Source organism: Enhydra lutris, unplaced genomic scaffold (assembly GCF_002288905.1).
Source record: "Enhydra lutris kenyoni isolate GAN:26980312 unplaced genomic scaffold, ASM228890v2 scaffoldscaffold6, whole genome shotgun sequence".
In the NCBI taxonomy this organism is placed as follows: domain Eukaryota; kingdom Metazoa; phylum Chordata; class Mammalia; order Carnivora; family Mustelidae; genus Enhydra; species Enhydra lutris.
In genome coordinates, this window is record NW_019154090.1 from 12,298,877 (window position 1) to 12,316,855 (window position 17,979).

Genomic DNA, 17,979 nt, shown 5'->3' on the forward strand with positions numbered 1-17,979 from the left:
AGAGTTCAAACAGAAAGAAGAGTGTACAGTCCGTGGCCGCAGCTTGATCCAGATCAGCATCCAGGAGGACCCTTGGAACCTTCCCAACTCCATCAAGACCCTGGTGGACAACATTCAGAGATACGTGGAAGGTGAGTTGGTCAGGGAAGGATGTTTTGTGGCCTTCGGTTCTTTACGTGGGATGTAGAAAGATCAGGAATGGGTCTGTCTTGTGTCCCATGTCTGTCCATGCCCAGGGGAACAAGGAGAGCAGGTGCCCCTTTCTCAGCTGAGTGTCCTGCCCTGGGCATGGCCCTGGGCCTTGTATGACCTGGGGACTGCTGATCCTGGGTGCCTGGGGCTTCCTTGCGGGCAGGAGGCTGAGAAGGCTGAATTGGTTTTTCCTTCTCTGGCTCCGAAATGATGGATTTAATTCAATTCCTTTTATTTGTTATTAAGGTCACAAGCTGGGGGCCCACAGGTAGGTTTGGATAATGTAGCATTAAATGTGAATCCACTGCCAGTATTTATAATCCAAGAAATCACATAAAAATCTAGATATCTAGGGGTGCCTGGGTGACTTAGTCAGTTAAGCATCTGGCTCTTGGCTTTGGCTCAGGTCATGATCTCAGGGTCATGAGATTGAGTCCTGCATAGGGCTCCCTGCTGAGCATGGAGCCTGCTTGGGATTCTCTCTCTCCCCACTCCCAACCACTCACATGCTCTCTCTCTCTCTCAAAAAAAAAAAAAAAAAAATGTAGCTTTCCAACTGCTCTCGAACAGTCAGAAGATCTGGCAGGTAATAGGCCTGCAGTCCCACATTCACATTCAGCTAGAGAGGGGGGCTGAGGGTGCTGTCCGGATCCCCCCACTCCCCGGTCCTCCCTGCCGCCTGCTGTGTGCCTCAGACTTCTGACGTGACCTCTCGGGTCCTTGGTGGTGTTTGAGTCTGGGCCTCCTGGGTTGGAGAAACCCCAGGCCAGCAGGACGTGTGCTAGGCCTCACGGCCGCCCGCCCCAGGAAGAGCAGCCTCTGAGTTGGAAGTCTGCGTTGGCCCCGAGCTGTAATTTTCCAAACTACAGTCAGTTGAGAGCACGGATCCTGCAGCCGGATCGCCGAGTCTCCGCTCTCCCACGCCCGGCTGCTTGGTTTCAGCAGGTTCTTTGATCTCTCTCTGCCTCCGTGCCTTCACGTGTAAAATGGGCTCATCGCACCGCCTCGCTCCCATGTGCCACGACGGTGTGGCACACGGGAAGCCGTCAGGAAGTGGGTGCCCCGCGGTAGTAACAGTGGCTGTTACTCCCACGCCAGCCTGCGCCTCGGGTCTCTCCAGGACAGCAAAGCTCCAAGAGGCTGACTCCGAAGGCCTGAGTTTCCTTGTGAGCCCCTTCTGGGCCCAAGAGCCTCTTTCTGCAGGAAAGAGAGGATGTGAGGCCCGTCTCTGGAAGGTCTGGGCTTTGTCCACGGGTGTGCCAGGCTGTGGCTGCGTAGGATGTGTACAAGGACCCGAGGACATGCCTGTGCATATGTCCACGTGCGAGTGTGCACCCACGCGAGTGTGCGCCCACGCCTGGGCTCTGGCCCATAAGTCGGAGGGGCCGGCTTCAGTCTCTTTTTGGTGGGCACATGGAAACAGATGTGGCTAGCACTTGGGGTTCCGTTGCCTGGACGTCTGGGGTTCCTAGAATTCATCCAGTATTCAACGGAAGCTTCCTTAGCACAGCAGGTGTGTGCTGGGGGAAGGGGGCGCTTTGCTGTGGGGGGTTCCGAGCGCCTGGGCCATGGGGAGCGCCCAGCTACATGGTACCTTTTTTTTTTTTTTTTTTTAAAGATCCTATTTATTTATTAGAGACAGAGAGAGACCACAGCTGGGGAGGAGGGGCAGAGAGAGAAGCAGACTCTCCACTGAGCAGGGAGCTTGACATGGGGTTGGATCCCAGGACCCCAAGATCATGACCTGAGCCGAAGGCTGATGTTCAACCGACTGAGCCACCCAGGAGCTCCTGCATTGCACCTTCTGCTGACTCCTCTCAGCCTGTCTTTTCTCTGCCTTCTCCTTCCAGATGGGAAGAACCAGCTGCTCCTGGCCTTGCTGAAATGCACAGGTGAGGCCTTTGACGGGGCAGTATCTGTGATTGGCACATACCAGTGTGTCCAGGAGAGGCTGTCCTGGCCGGGGCTTTCTTGATTGCAGTCCAGGGAGACCTCTTCTGCCGGCCAAGGTCAACTTTCCCATGGTCATTGGGGCCCGCATGGGGAAGGTAACATCACGGCCTCTGGACCCTCTAAGAACCGTTTAGAACTCATTTCTTCCTCTTGTCTCCAGGGACAAGTCTCAGGGCCCTGGCGCCAGGAGCCCTGGCTCTTGCCATCTCCTGGGCCTGGGTGGATCTTGATGGAGGCTCAGGATAGAGGGTGATGAGGAGGGAGGCTCCTTGCCTGTGGTGTCTTCAGCTCCAGCCTGGGACTCCCTGCCCAGCAGACAGGGGGAAGAAGGAAGGGCGGATGGTGGGCTGGAGGAGGGGAGGGGGGTTGGAGGTGTTCTCTGTCCCTCCCTTCTTTCCTTAGCCAGGGGGCAGCTAAAATAGGATCTAGTTCAAAATCAGACACTGAAAACCAGTTGGCAGAAGCCAGTATCAAAAGTAATCTTTGCCAGAAGACTGGGACCGTGTACAATGGATTGATTGAAATTGGCCAGTTCTGCAAACCACGTCTAGAGCAGGGCTGGGGAAGTTGGTGGGGTGTGGGGGGTGGCAGGGGGCAGGTAGGACGAAGGTCGACTTCTCAGAAACAGAGAAAATGGTAGAGTGCATGGAGCTTGGCAGACATGCTTAGTGTCCTTGTCATCCCCCATCAAGGCCAAGAAATCCCGTAACACACAGAGAAACAGCTGAGGGGAAGGGTTTTTGGGAAAGCCTTAGGACAATGAAAAAGATTTTGTTGTTGTTTTTTGAATAGGCAGATGGATCATTGAGAGAATTAAGTCTGTTGGCAAATTGGCTTGTTTTCAGAGAATTGGATTTTGTGAACTTGGCTTTGGTTGGCTGGGCTTAATTAACTTCTGGCCAGCCGGCCTCCGAGGGTCTGGTGGGAGGTTGGTTTTGGGGGCCCCGGGCTTTGGGGTCTCCGGGCTTTGGGACGGGGGAGCCCGTGGCTGGCACCAGAGCGCCCAGCCCAGCAGGGCCTGTCCCCGGCCTCCCTCCAGACACCGAGCTGCAGCTGCGGCGGGACGCCGTCTTCTGCCAGGCCCTGGTGGCCGCCGTGTGCACCTTCTCCGAGCAGCTTCTGGCGGCCCTCAGCTTCCGCTACAACAACAACGGCGAGTACGAGGACAGCAGCCGGGATGCCAGCCGCAAGTGGCTGGAGCAGGTGGCGGCCACGGGCGTCCTTCTGCACTGCCAGTCCCTGTTGTCGCCAGCTGCCGTGGTGAGTGAGGTGGCCAGGAGGCGCCTCCCCGGGACAGGGTACAGGACGGCCCGTGGTTGCTCGCTTAGGCTCACACACACCTCGTCATTCAGTCAGCATTTATTGAACACTCACTGTATGCCATCATTACAGGCATGGGGATCCCATGGTGAACAGAACAGTGTCCTTGTAGTCAGGAATCTTCTATCCGTGTGTGTGTGTGTGTGTGTGTGTGTGTGTGTAGGGGGAAGGACAGGTGTAAATAAGGAAAATTGATGGTATAGAACAGTGGTTCTCTGCCAGGGCAGTTTTATCTCTGAGGAGACACGTCATGATGTCTGGATGTATTTGAGATGGTCACAGCTGAGGGCAGAGGTGGATGCTGCTGGTGGTTGGTGTATGAGGTTGAGGTTGCTGCTAACATACTACAGGGTCCAGGATGCCCTTCCCCAACAGATCATTCTCTGGCCCCAAAAGTCAACAGCTCCCCTTTTGAGGAAACCTCATATATAGTGAGGAAGGCTAAGGAGAGAAAGGCTAAGGAGGGAAGCAGGTGGGAGTGTCTAAGGTGGCAGCCATTGAAAGTTTTGATAAGGTGGCCAACGAAGCCCTCACTGAGAAGTTGACATCTGACTGAAGAACCGAAGCAAGGGAGGGAGGGAGCCATGAGAATATTGGGGAGGAACCTTCCAGGCAGAAAGCACAGCAGGTGCAAAGGCCCTGAGGCAGGAGCCTGCATGTGTAAGAAACAAGGTGCCCCATGTGGCTGGAGCAGAGTGAACCAGGGGAGGGTGGGGGAGGTGAGTCCTAATAAGAATTCTCTGCCTCACATTGTGCAGGGTCTTGCAGGCTGTGGTAGGGGCGTTGGCTGTTACTCTGTGTGCTGGTAAGCCCTGGGACGGTTTGGAGTAGAGGAGGGAACAGGGTCTGACTTCTCCACTGAACCAGTCACCCGTGTTGCTGGGTGGGGATGAGACTACTGAAGAGCAAGAGGGCGCTGGGAGGTTGGGGAGCAGACTTCGGCAGTAATCAGGCAAATAGCATCTCATTTAATCCTCGCAGTAGCCCTGAGATGGGTCCTTTCCAGCCCACATTTTAAGGATGAGAACCCTGAGGCCCAGGGACTCAGGTTGGAACCCTGGGAGTCTGACTCTCCCTGGGTAACCCCTGGGTGCCCTGCTTTCTCTGCATCTCCTCTTTTATCTCTGACTGCCCTGTCCATCCACTCGCAGGGCTCAGAATCGGGTGGGTTCCTCTGTCAGCCCCAGGGAGGCAGAGCCAAGGCCTCAGCTGTTGGGGGCACTGGTGCCGAGAGCTGACTCCCCCCAGAAGTGCAGCACACAGTGGACCTGGCTCTATGCTCTTTGCTCGTCCATATCCACCCCATGTGCCTGTTGCCGGAGCTCCCCCCACCTCTGCAGCTCCGAGCCTCATAGACATTGTCCCAGGCCAAGCTGGAAGCCCCAGGCTGCTGGCCAGATGGGGAAGTGTGGCCGTGGCGCGCCCTCTGCTGGCCAGTGTTGACTGTGGATGTCTGCCAGGCGGGAGATCTGCGCTCATTTGGTTTCTGGGAAAGACCGCTGAACACCCCGCTCTCACTGTGCTCTTCCCAGATAAGGATGTGGGGCCTGGTGCATCATTTCATCAGCTGCCACGGTGTGCCAGGCTTTGAGCTGGGAGCTGTGGGTCTGAAGCTCACTTTCTAGCAGGGGTTGGGAGTGGGGAGAAGAAGCGGCCTGAGCACAGGGGATAGGGGAAGGAGTGGGGATGGAAAGAAGGGGAGTTCTGCAGAAGATGGAATGGGGCTGAGTTTCTTCGGGTTCAGTGGTCAGAGCCCGCTTCTCTGAGGAGGGGACATTTGAACTAAAACCTGGGTAGCACACAGCTGGTGTGGTGAATGGTCTGAGGAAGAGTGTGCTGGGCAGAGGGAACAGCATGTGCAAAGGCTCTGAGCAGAGGCCAGTGTGGCCAGAGGCTAGCAGGCTCGGGGGATTTGGGGGATCAGGTTAGCCACGTCTGTAGGGCTTGGGACTGTTCTAGAAACAGAGGGAGGACTCAGAGGCTTTGAGGCAGGTGGGAGATAGAGTTCAAATTAAGTTTTTGGAAGATAACTTTTGGAAGATACAGGGGAGCCTAGGCCTGGTAAACCCTCAGCTTCCCTGCTCTCCCTGCATCTCCAGGGTTGTCCCTGTCTGCCCTTTGCTCAGGGCAAGGGTGGCAGAAGGAGACCCGCAGAGAGGCAGGTGTGGTCCTTATAGTTGGGGAGCTGAGGAGGGTGGGGGAAGTGGGTGGGTCAGGGGAAGGTTTTGGTGGCTGGGCCAGCAGGACCTGGTGATGGTCTGTACAAGGGGATGGAGATGCTGAGGAGTCCCTAAAGGTTTATGTCTTGGGCACCTGGGCCAGTGCTGGTGCGCTTTGCTGCTGGAGGTGGGTGAGAGGGGAAATGGGGACTTTTGTTGGGTGTGTTAGGTTTGAAATGGCTAAGAAGGGTCAGTGCACATTGGAACAGAGATGGGTTCTGACCTTGGGAGGCACAACATGATCCAGGAGCAAATGTGATTTCACATCCAGCCTTGGACAGCCCAGCACAGGACCTTGTGCCTGGTAGGCCCACAGCCTGGTGTGTTACCTGGGGTCGAATCACAGCATCTTTAAGTGAAATCCCCGGGTAGGGATGGCATCTGAGACTCTTCCACCCTGTCTCCCTCCTGCAGAAGGAGGAACGGACCATGCTGGAGGACATCTGGGTTACCCTGTCAGAGCTGGACAATGTCACCTTTTCCTTTAAGCAGCTGGATGAGAACTACGTGGCCAGTGAGTGACTCTTACCACCCCGACCATGAGAGGTGGTGTTCTGGGATGGAGGGGACTTGCTTTGGGGCCACCCTCCCACCAGGGTGTCCAAGGTTAAATTGGGATCTAGCACTTTCAGACTTCTTGCTCCCAACATGAGTCTCAAGGCTGAATCTTGGAGCAAGTATGGAAAAGAGGGATTCTTTTTGTATAAACCCAGCCATCTCCAACAACTCTTAGAAGGCAATAAGAGCCAATACCCAATTCTTACTAAAATTCTACGAGAAGCCCTTCTTTGGAGTGAAGACTTGAGAAGACTTCCTAAGGGTTTATACCATAATTTTCTTCCTTTCCCCCTCCCTCCCCTCCCACCTACTCTTTCACCTATCCAATCCCCCAGCCATCTATCCATCCATTCCTCCATCCATCCATCCATCCTGTCTACTTATCTATTCATCCATCCATCCATCCATCTGTTCATCTCATCTACTTCTCCATCTATCCATCCGTCTATCTGTCTATCCACCCATCCATCCATCCATCCACCCACCTGTCTACCAGTCCATCTGTTCTGCCCGTCCGCCCATCCGTCCGTCCATCCATCCATCCATCCATCCCATCTACCTATCCATCCACCCACTTGTCCATCAGTCCATCTGTCTGTCCATCCATCCATCCATCCCATCCACCTGTCCATCTATCTGTCAGTCTGTCCGTCCATCCATCCATCCATCCATCCATGAACCAATGTCTACCTCCTTGCGGGTAATATCATCCATTCAGAAGGCACGGACTAGAGTCTAGAGGGACAACAGGTGTGTTCTCGGGTACCAGCTGGACCCGGCCGGCAGCGGCTGCCTGGCTGTAGACAGATTTGGGCTCCGGGGCACTGGTTAGTGGTTTTTGCTGTGGGTGCAGGGCGGGGCGCGCGTGCCGCAATTCTGCCACCCCTGCCGCAGGCTCTCCCTTACGGCTGTAAATAAGCCACGGGTTCTATTCGAGGCCAGATTTTGCCAGGTAGAGGCCCTGGGCTACCAGGTGAGGGGTACAAGGAACGTGGCGATGCTCTGAAGCCACGACTGCCCAGTGGGGCAGAATCGGCGCTGGGTCCAAGAACAAAGTAGTGGAAACTAGGACCTATGGAAGGAGGTGAAAAGTCGGAGGCTGCCCTGAGTGTGGGAGGACGGGGCTGTCCGAGGCTAGCCCTGGCGGGCGGGAGGACGGGGGTGGCTGACCAGTGCTCTGGGGTGGGCAGACAGGGAAGTCCTGGGATGCCTCTCTGAAGGTAGGAGGGAATTCTGAGGCTGCTCCTTTGAGGGGGTGAGAACAGGGAGGCCCCGGGACGCCATCTGGGGGTCAGAAGGCAGGGAGAAGCTGCCCGGGTGACGGGGGGCAGGGCTCCCTTCTGGCCTAGGTGTGAGCCCCCCGCCCTGCCGTGTCCTCCCGCAGACACCAACGTCGTCTACCACGTTGAGGGCAGTCGGCAGGCGCTGAAGGTCATCTTCTACCTCGACAGCTACCACTTCTCCAAGCTGCCCTCCCGCCTGGAGGGCGGAGCCAGCCTGAGGCTGCACACCGTGCTCTTCACCAGAGGTGAGCTGGGGGGTGCCCAGTGGGGCCCACTGGGATGGCCAAGGCCTCTGAGCACACTGGGACCCAAACACCTGCCTTCCCCCTTCTTCCCTCACAGCGCTGGAGAATGTGGAGGGCCCGCCTCCTCCAGGCAGCCAGGCTGCGGAAGATTTGCAGCAGGAGATCAACGCCCAGTCTCTGGAGAAGGTTCAGCAGTATTACCGCAAACTCAGGTAGCTGCCTGGGCTACGTGTTGGGGACGGGAGTGTGGACACGGCCATGGCAGGGCGGACGTTAGCATGTGTGGGAGTTGGCCTTTCCTTAAGCACCTGCTCTGTGCCAGCCCCTCTGTGTACACGGCCTCTTCACATCCTTCCAGTGGTCGCAGGAGGCCATTCTGACCCACTTGACAGATGAGAAAACTGAGGCCCCCCAGGGCATACCCAGCTGGCCCAGGGTCCCACAGGGAGACGGTGGCTGAGCTGAGCTTTGAACTGGCTCTGTTTGGCTTCAAAGCAGATTTTTCTAATCGAGAGGAGCTGCCTGTTTGGTTCAGTGTGGGGGAGGGACCTGGGGCAGGGGCCCTGGGATTCTTGATCCTGGGGGGTAGGGGAGGAACGGGGGGTGGTTCCCAGGGCCTTGGCCCTGCTCAGAAGAGGACTTCCAGAGAGAAGTGGAGAGCAGGGACCACCTCTGCCAGAAGGAAGCTTCAGGCCCAGGAAGGCAGCTCCTACTCCCCGCCCTCAGCCCAGCTCCTTCCTACCCCTGCCCCACCTTCTTGCCCCGTGGAGAAGGGAGGCTGTGACTCAGATCAGGGTTTTGGGGTGTGTAAGGGCTTTACTGTTTGGGGGCCTGGCTTTACCATTTGGAAATGGGAGAATGGTGCCTTCATTAGTTTGGAAAATATTCATTATTTGGAAAATATCCAAATATTTTGGATATTTTGGAAAATATCCAGCTGTATTTTTAAAACCGGTGTCTCCCTGAATTGATCAATGCCATCAATCCGTCCTGTGCCCTTGGTGGAATGTTTTAATTTTTTTTAAAAGATTTTATTTATTTATGGCAGAGAGATAGTGAAAGAGGGAACACAAGCAGGGGAAAGCAGCAGGCAGAGGGAGAAGCAGATATCCCGCTGAGCAAGGAGCCCGATATGGAACTCGATCCCAGGACGCTGGGATCATGACCTGAGCTGAAGGCAGATGCTTAACGACTGAGCCACCCAGGCGCCCCAATTGTGGAATATTTTAAATGTTGCCTCTGAGAGCGTTCCCTCATCCATCCTTCTTTATACAGCACACGCTAAATGAGAGCTTTTGTGGGTCAGGCTCTGTTCTGGATGCTTGCCCCGGAGTCAGCAGTGGCCAAGCAGAGCCTCTCTTTCGTGGGATGCAGATCCAGAGTGGCAGTTGCTCTGCTTTGTCAATAAAGTTTTATTAGCACTGAGCCATGTTTGCTTGCATATGTACCTATAGCAGCAGCTGAGAGCATCTTGATAGAGACTCTCTGGTCCATTAAATATTTACTGTTCTACCCTTTACAGAAAAAATTGAGCTGAGCCCTATTTTCAGAGGAGGGGAATGAGCAATAAGCCAGTAGACAAAGAGCACTCTAACGTGTCCAGTGGTGACAAGTGCTCAGAGGAAAGATCCACTAGGACAAGGGGACAGACAGTGGGGAGGTTGGGTGCTGATTCTGATCACAGGCAGGGAGAGGTGGCATTTGAGGAGTGCCTGGAGGGTAACCCAGGAGTCCCCTTGTCCTCCCCCTCCCCCCTCCCACTGTTGGAGGACTAGGGACCCCCACACTGTTGGAGGCCTAGAGGACACCTCCCCTCTTTCACTGTTGGAGGAATAAGGGACCCCCTCACCCCTCCTGCTGTTGGAGGACTAGGGGACCCCCTCCCCCCCACTGTTGGAGGACCAGGGGACCCCTTCCCCCTCCCGCTGTTGGGGGACTAGGGGCTGTGGACAGGGAGAGCAGTGCGAGGCGTCCTCAGGGAGAATCGCTGGAGGAGCAGAGGGCAGCGGCCACCACACCCTCACCCCGTCTTTCTCTTCCAGGGCATTTTACCTGGAACGGTCCAACTTGCCCACGGACGCCAGCACTACAGCGGTGAAGATAGACCAGGTGTGCCCCACCTTCCCTCACCCCGCCCGCCACAGAGCTGGGGCAGAGCTGGTGGATGTCGGGGTCCAGATGCAGCCAATGGGGCCCGGGGTCCCTCCCCAGCCGGAATCCTGGCAGAGAATCCCTTGAGGCCTGTGGAGTCCCTCCTCCAGGAATATCCCTCCTGGGAGAACCCCTTCTCCGTCAGGAATTCCAGCTTCTTCCCCACCGGCTTTGGAATTCCTGCCATGGTTTCCCCCCAGCCAGTGCCCACGCACCTGAGCCTTCCCGCTCCCCCCCATTCACCCAAGCCTACCTCCGAAGCAGCAGTCTACGCCAGATGTGGCCACAATGCTTTTTGTTTGATCGGGATTTGTTGCCAACATTTGAAAATCAAAAGGTTTCCAATGAAATGGGGGCTTCTCGCTTTTCTGGAGAAGTGGAGGGATCCGGCTGTTCGGGGCCCTTGTTCCCATGTGGCACAGGTGGCTTTCCAGGCGCGTGTGCTCCAGGCCTTCCACCCTTTCCCAGGCTCAGGCAGGTCTCGAATTTGATGGTGCTCTGGGGGTACTGGCCTCGGGACTAGAGGCTGGGGCTCCCAGAGAAGCGGTGGGCACAGCCTCTGAAAGTTTGTAGTCTGCCTGGCAGAATCCTCAGATGACAAAGAATTGGCTGGCCACCATGTAATGCCTGCACAGGGAATTGAGGAAAGCTGAAGGCCCGGGTTGGGGGTGGGTACAAGGTGGGTGGTTCTTCCCGGGAAAGTCCTGTTTGGAGAGGACAGGAGGGGACACCTCTCTCAGGCTTCGCTGGGTGCACTTTGGGCAGGTGGAAGGTTAGGTCTGAAATGCGGCGTAAACACTGGATACCAGCTTGCGGGCCAGTGGGGAGCCACAGATGGTCCTTGGGCGGGGGTCATGGAAGGTTGACTGGGCTGTAGCCCCGGGAGAGGTGAGCCAGGAGGACAGCTACAACAACTCTGCTGGACGGGGGAGGAAGGCTGGGTGGGGGCCTCCGCCGGATGTCCGGTGTGTGCGCTCCCCCCTTGCAGCTGATACGCCCCATCAACGCCCTGGACGAGCTCTGCCGCCTCATGAAGTCCTTCGTCCACCCCAAGCCTGGTGCCAGCGGGAGCTTGGGCGCCGGCCTCATCCCCATCTCCTCTGAGCTCTGCTACCGCCTGGGCGCTTGCCAGATCGCCATGTGTGGCACGGGCATGCAGAGGTGAGTTGCTGTGACATTGGGCCAGGACGGGGTTGGACAGGCTCCTGGGAGCTTTGGGGCCCAGAACAGGGAGGCAGGAGGCTGGGTTTGAATCCTGGTTCTGGCACTGCCGGCTAAGCCCAGTCGCGGCCTTGGCCCTCCCTCGGCCTCCATTTGGGAAGTGGGACTGTGGGAGTAGGGGGTCCCAGGAGGCCTGTGGAACTGCCTGGCTCCCTGACTCTGGGGTTGATGTCGGTGAGAGTCTGTGCGGTGTGATTCTGCTTGACTCTCTGGTCAGCATGAGCTCACTCCTCTCCACTGGGGCAGGACTCCACTGGGGCCTCTGTGTCCCACTGGACACCCTCCCACTCTCTGCCCTTTGTCCCCGCTGCTGATCCCCTGATGGAGGGTTAGCCTTCTCCGATTGGCCTTTCCTGACTTCCTGACTCAGCACCGCACCCTCTCCGCACCCCACCGGGCCACCCTACTCGTTTCCTTGGCAGCCGCCCCGCCACCCCACATAGGAAGCACTTGGCTCATGTGTTCATTTATTCCCAGTAACCCCCCCGCCCAGTGTCGGCCAGCTCCGTGAGCCTAGGGACTCGCTCTCTTTCTCTGCCCTACCTGGCACTGAACAGCACTTGGCACACAGCAGGTGCTCGATAAATGCTTGTTGAGAATGCTTACTGTGCACGAGGCACTGTTGTTTAGGGATTGACTCATCTCTTCATAGCAAGCCGGTCAGTGTGTGTGGGCTTTTCCAGGCGCTTCCGTGCAGGGCCATTTTGGCCCCCCAGGGGACCCTGGGCAATGTCTGGAGGTATTTCTGATGGTCGCAATGAGGAGAGGAGGGTCCTGTTGGCATCTAGTGGTCAGAGGCCAGAGATGCTGCTAGAACATCCTACCAAACACAGGACAGGCCCCCACCCTTCCCCCGCCCCAGTCAGTAGTGCTCTAGGAACGGTCTACCCCTGTCTCATGGTCAAGGAGACCAAGGCTGCTGACATCCCAAGGGTCACAGAGTCATTCTGTGGCTGAGACTTGAAACCAAGAGGTCTGGCTGCAGAGCCCATGTTCTAGAATTGTTAGAACAGATGGGAGGGTTGACTAGATGGGTCCGTGTCAAGCCTTGCCAGCAAGCTGGTAGGCATTAGGGCGGTCACTTCATTTATTCCTTCAGCAAAAATACTTACCCAGCACCTCTCCCGAGCTGTCCCACTGGGAATATCAGAACAAAACAGGCGAAGGAAAGCTCCCGCCGCGTGGTGCTGACGTATCAGGGGGTGCCCAGAGTAAAGCAGTAAAATGCCTACTGTGCGCAGGGTGCTGGCTGCTGGGAGGAAGGACGGGCAGGTGTGGGGTGTAGACAAGAGGGAAAGGGGTGGTGCGGGGGGCTCTGAGGGAGAAGCCAGGCAGGGGGCAGCACATCCAGCATTTACCTGGTGGCAGGAGAGGCCATTCTTGGGGCCTAGGGTGGCGGGAGAGGGCAGGGCATGAGGCCCCCCAGCAGCAGTGGTCCCTCCTGCCCTGCCCCTGCAGGAGCACCTTGAGTGTCTCCCTGGAGCAGGCGGCCATCTTGGCTCGGAGCCACGGGTTGCTGCCCAAGTGCATCATGCAGGCCACGGACATCATGCGGAAGCAGGTGAGGCAGCCCCCCTTCCGGGGACTCTCCGGGGCCTTGTGGGTTGGGGGCACAGGGGGTTCTGAGCGCCACGTGGGTGGTCTGGGTGGTCACCAGTCCCAGACTTGCACCTTCTCCTGATCTGCTGGGGTCCCGGGTTTCAGCTTCTGGGGCCTCTGGTTACTCCCCGTGCCCCACCCACCTGCACCTGCATGTTTGCCCTTGAACTCCGTGTAGAAGCAGGTTCTGGGTCTCATGGTTCTTTTTCCCCAGGGCCCCAGGGTGGAGATTCTGGCCAAAAACCTCCGAGTCAAGGATCAGATGCCCCAGGGTGCACCGCGGTGAGTGGCTGCTCTCCCCCCGAGCCCCGCAAAAGGCCAGGACCTGGGCTTGGTGTGAAAGTCCCGGCCTCACGCCAGGCAGCCCCTGTGGTGTTCCTGTGGGGCTTCACCTCTCATTTATGGGGCCCACTGTGGGGAGTGACAAGTACCACTCCAGGCACCGTTCTTACTTCTTTACCAAACAACCCTGTGAGCCTTCTCTCCAGGTGGCTGGTGGGGACACTGAGGCACAGAGAGGTTAAGTATCTCGTCCCAGGTCATACAGCTAGTAGATGGCAGAGCTGGGATCCTGGCAGACTGTGGAGCCCAGGGGCCGAGCTCCCGACCACTGGGCTGCCTTGCTTCTCTGTCCTGCCCCTGTCCCCGCGGCAGCCTCCTAGCTGGTCCCCCTGCCATCCTTCTCCTGAGAGCAGAGCTGCCAAGTCTCTCCTGAGAACCATGAGTGGCTCCGTCTTCCTTGCAGAAGAAGCTCAGAACCTTACCACTGTAGATATTAGGGAAACCGGGGCTGTCCGTGGGGTGCTGGAGAGGTCCCCAAGATCTCTGTTAAGTGAAAAAACTCCAGGGGCTGAGCACTGGGTCTGGCCTGCCATTAAGTGTGGAAGACTGCAGCCCCCTGTCGTGTACCCATGCCCCCTCCCGCATGTATCTGAACGCCCAGACACGCTCGTGCAGGTGTGTCTGTGTTTGCAAACCCAGCTCCAGGCTGGAGCGGGCCAGACCACCGGGGGAAGGCGTGCGCAGCCTGGATGCATTTCACGTACATCTTCTTATACTTTTTTGGGTTTTGTTTTCTGGACGGGGATTATGTGTTCAAAACAACGGCCTGCCCGGCTGTGCCTCATCCTCTTCCCCTCTGTCCGTCAGGCTCTACCGCCTCTGCCAGCCGCCGGTGGACGGAGACCTCTGAACGGGCTGATACAGCTGCCTGGTGCTCGGCTGCGCCCTCTGGAGCGGGGCTTCAGAAGGCCCAGGGGGCCGCGCTGCTCTCCAGAGCTGGCCGAGGCTTCTTCCTGCTCTGGGACCCGCCAGCCTTCTCCATCCCCTCCTGTGAGGACAAGCGGTGCCCCCACTCTTGGAGGAGGCGGTCGACCGGCTCTGGGCTGGCCCATTCCCCGCACTTCTGCCAGAAGCCCGAGGGGTGCTGGGGACCCACAGAGCTAGCTGATGGGTGCGGCCAGGACCTGGGCTCCTACCCACAAGTCCCCGAGACACAGGGGAGAAGTCATGGGCGCTGGAGCTGGAGGCCTGCGGACCCAGCTGCCTCAGGATGGCTCAACCTGCACTTTTGAAACCCCTGGTTTCCTTCTAAGTCCACATTCCAGGCGACATACGTGTCTCCTCCTCCTCTCACCTTAGCTTCCCATTCACCCCTAACCCTGTACTAACCCGCTTGGTGGACTCGGGAAAGCCAGGCCTCTGCCGGGAAAGACCGAGGGACAGAGCACAGCCCCTGGCACCAAGAGGAAACTCGAAAGCCACACCAGCTTCCCACATGACCGCCATGGAACTCGAGCCATCATCCCCGGGTGCGAGATTTGCTCCGACTTTATTTATATGGCGTGAAATCTCTATGGTTTATTTTGGGGTTTTTATGTTGTTGGTGTTGTCGAGATTTTTTTTTCCCCCCACTCCGGGTTGTGTGATTATATATTTGACATTTTAAATTTCAAAGAAAGGTATATTGTCTAACAGGGGACCAACATAAGGTAGTGTTGACGACTTCCCACTTCTACTAAAAAAGAGAGAAAAACTAAATTATTGAAAATACAAAAAATGTATTTCATCTTTTTTTAATATTAGGGTCTTAGAGTATCACTTATAGGTATTGACTACGATTCCTTTTCCCACCCACCTCCATTCCCCAGCAGTTGGTCAGTGTCCGCATGAATGACTTTGTTCTCTTTGGACTTCGGGCTGCAAGGATTGGAGCCTGGAGGGGGTTGAACCGCCCACCTGAGATGCTGTCCTGCACAGGTGTCTCTCCTACAGGGAGGAGGACCACTGGGAAACACAGGGTGGTGGCTTCTGTAACTTATTGTTTTGATGTTAGCCCAGTGCAGGGCATTTGGGACTTCTCAGCTGGCCAGAGAAACAGGAAGCCAGCCTGGTCACCACCTGGGCACGGGGACCCACACTGGGATCTCCTCAGCAGTTTGTCCCCTCTAGCTTCTGTGTGCCAGCAGGGAAGCATCCTAGCTGAGGTAGCAGGGGAAAGGGGAGGGTTTCTACACTTGTCTGGTGGCTGAGGTCGGGAATGGGTTCCCCACTGCCCTGGAGGCTTGAAGCCCCACCAGCATCTTGGCCCCCTGGGCCTCCCTCTCTTGCCACTGTGGCCTAGGTTGCAAGAGATGGGCTTGTTGCTGGACACAGGTGACACGGATACAAACGAAGACTTGCTTTAGCCCACTGGCGGGAGATGGAGAGGAGCCCCCAAGAGCAAGAACCTTGTGCACTGGTTTACTTTTAAAATGTACAGATCTCATTAAATTCATGATAGATTTTTTTTATTATTATTAAAAGTCAGTTTATAATACAAAGATCCTGATCTGTGGAGGGTTCCTTTGGGGGCTGCCCCCGGTGGGCCGGGGCGGCCAGCGACACGGGTGCAGTGAGCGCCTCCTCTGAAGGCCGCAGGAGGACAGGGACGGTTCCCATCGATATTGTCCTAGTCCCTGAGCCAGCGACGCCCGCAGTGATGTCACCGCTCGGAACCTGCCTCTTCCTCCAAAATGGGGGCAGTATATGCGTCCTCCTGTAGGGGAAGATGGGTGAGGACTCCCTGAGGTCGCACCGTGGGCTCGTGGCTCTCGCGTGCGGGAAAAGAATGGTCTTTCTATTGCATTCTCCTTTGCACTCCTTTCTGAGCTCCCCTTTCACCGCAATGGTGGAACATGGGACTACTTTCCCAGGCATTCCTGGGCTCCTCCTGGGTGTCGTGCCAGGGGTCCCAGTCATACTTGTACCCAGGGGCCAGGGTAGGACAGAGCGATGCCACCGAACTACCCTCCGCTCCAGCCTGCAAGGCCCACCGGGGTCTGGGATGGGGCCGGAGAGGAGTTCCGCTCAGCACGTGGGCTGGCTCCCGGCCAATCAGAATGCAGGCTGCCGCAAGCGGGCCAATCAGAGTAGACGCGAGCGCAGACTCTGCGCATGCGCGCCTGAATCTGTCACCTTCCTGGGCCGGGGCCGCCTACCCAGCCAGAGAAATCTCATTCCCGGGGCGGGTTTGGAGCTGCAGCCCAGTCTTGCTGGGCTTGTTCTAGTCCTGCCTCTCTGCCTTCTTCCTACCTCCCCCCAACCCCCTTTTCTCTTCCCTCCTTCCTGTCTTTCCCTCTTCCCACACTCTGGAAGAGGCTGACATGGATGAAACCCCCTGGGGGTGCCCTACTCCTGAAGCCTGCCACCCCTGGGAACGCCCTGAGCCGTGAGGTCTCCACCCAGTCCGGCGTTTCAAACCAGCGCTTCTTCTTTTAGTTTCTTCTCCTTCCAAGCTAACCTGCCCCAGAGCGCATTCTCTCAAGGGCCGCGTTGGGTCCTTCCCAGAGAGATGCCCTTGTGCCTTTCAGCGACAGGTTTCAAAGCCTCCATCCTGTAACAGTTGGGAATGGGTCCTAGTGGGATCTGAGGCACGGTGACGGGCTGATTGTTCGGAATTATCTGCGCCCGTGTTTGGATCCAGGGAAGAACCCTCTGAGGGGAGGGCTGGGACCTCAGTCTCTATTTGGGGTCAACACGGGCGATCTGATGCCTTCTTCAGGCAGGAGCTTGTATTCTGCCTGTTCGATGCCCGGGGACCAGAACCGAGAGGAGCGAAATCTCAGGCAGTGATAGGGACAGCTTTGGTTTGGAGCCCAGAGGTAGGGTCTCTGTGGCCTTGAGCAAGTCACATCCCTTCTCAGATACAGAGCTTTGTCTGCAAACTGTGTGTGGGGGGGTGTGTGTGTGGTGGGGGACAGGACCTGGTTTTGTCTCAGGAAGGCCTTTTTCTTTTCTTTCTTTCTCTCTCTCTCTCTTTTTTAAAGATTTTATTTATTTATTTGACAGACAGAGATCACAAGTAGGCAGAGAGGCAGGCAGAGAGAGAGGAGAAAGCAGGCTCCCCGCTGAGCAGAGAGCCCGATGCGGGCCTCGATCCCAGGACCCCGGGATCATGACCTGAGCCGAAGGCAGAGGCTTTAACCCACTGAGCCACCCAGGTGCCCCAGAAAGGCCTTTTTCACTGTACAAAACGGAGCACCATGAACTGCCCAGAGCAAGGGGGCATTTTATGGGAGATCTCCAGCTGGTGGCCCGCGGGTTGAAACTTGGAAATAGATGTGGGTTTTGTTTTGGGGTTTTCATAATTTTGAATTAGACCCTTGAGAATCAGCAGATTTCATTTCCAAATTCTGATGTTTTGTTTCTTGTGAAAATTCAGAAGTTCTGGTCCCACTGGCCCACATCTCTGCCCGGCCATGTGTGGCGGTGGCTGAGGAGGGCTGCTAACTTTGGGCAAGGTGCCAGCTCTCCCGTCCCCCGCAGCCCCACCTGGCCCAGCACACTCCTTTACCTGAACTTCTCGGCTCTGGGCTGGCCTTGCTCAGGCAAGCCTGGCCAGTGTCTGCCTCATAACTGTCCAGCTCCTCAGCTCTGGAGTCACCATGGTGATGTGCGCTGAGGAAGGACCAGGTGACAGGGGTGGGTGGGCCAGTCAATGGATCATCAAGGGGAGGGCAAAACCCTGTAGCTGACGAGTCTCTTGAACCTCCCAGCTGGCTTCCCGAATCCCTGTGAGCCTCAGTTTCTTCCAACTGTCAAATGGAATGGACTCTGAAATGGCGCCTTGGTGTGGATGGTGTCAGGGGCCACTCAGGGAGCCAAAGGTGGGATGGGCTGTGCTGGCCACTTTATGATTTTATCTAAATTTAAATGTCTGCATATTTCCCACGTTCCTTTCCCACCTTTTCTTTCTCA

General features: G+C 56.7%; 1 protein-coding gene across 3 annotated transcripts in view; it reads left to right on the forward strand.

Annotated features, from left to right (window-relative positions):
* LOC111141372 (phosphatidylinositol-3,4,5-trisphosphate dependent Rac exchange factor 1) overlaps positions 1-15,563 on the forward strand; it is a 175,023-nt gene extending 159,460 nt beyond the window's left edge. For all 3 annotated transcript variants that reach the window (XM_022493862.1, XM_022493863.1, XM_022493865.1), the window contains exons 30-40: positions 3-131; positions 2,043-2,084; positions 3,185-3,405; positions 6,099-6,198; positions 7,627-7,770; positions 7,868-7,982; positions 9,813-9,879; positions 10,910-11,082; positions 12,601-12,703; positions 12,956-13,023; positions 13,891-15,563. In XM_022493862.1, the coding sequence (XP_022349570.1) occupies positions 3-131; positions 2,043-2,084; positions 3,185-3,405; positions 6,099-6,198; positions 7,627-7,770; positions 7,868-7,982; positions 9,813-9,879; positions 10,910-11,082; positions 12,601-12,703; positions 12,956-13,023; positions 13,891-13,933 (1,205 nt within the window). In that variant the 3' untranslated portion in view covers positions 13,934-15,563. The remainder of the gene's footprint in view (positions 1-2; positions 132-2,042; positions 2,085-3,184; positions 3,406-6,098; positions 6,199-7,626; positions 7,771-7,867; positions 7,983-9,812; positions 9,880-10,909; positions 11,083-12,600; positions 12,704-12,955; positions 13,024-13,890) is intronic.
* The last annotated feature ends 2,416 nt before the right edge of the window (positions 15,564-17,979 follow it).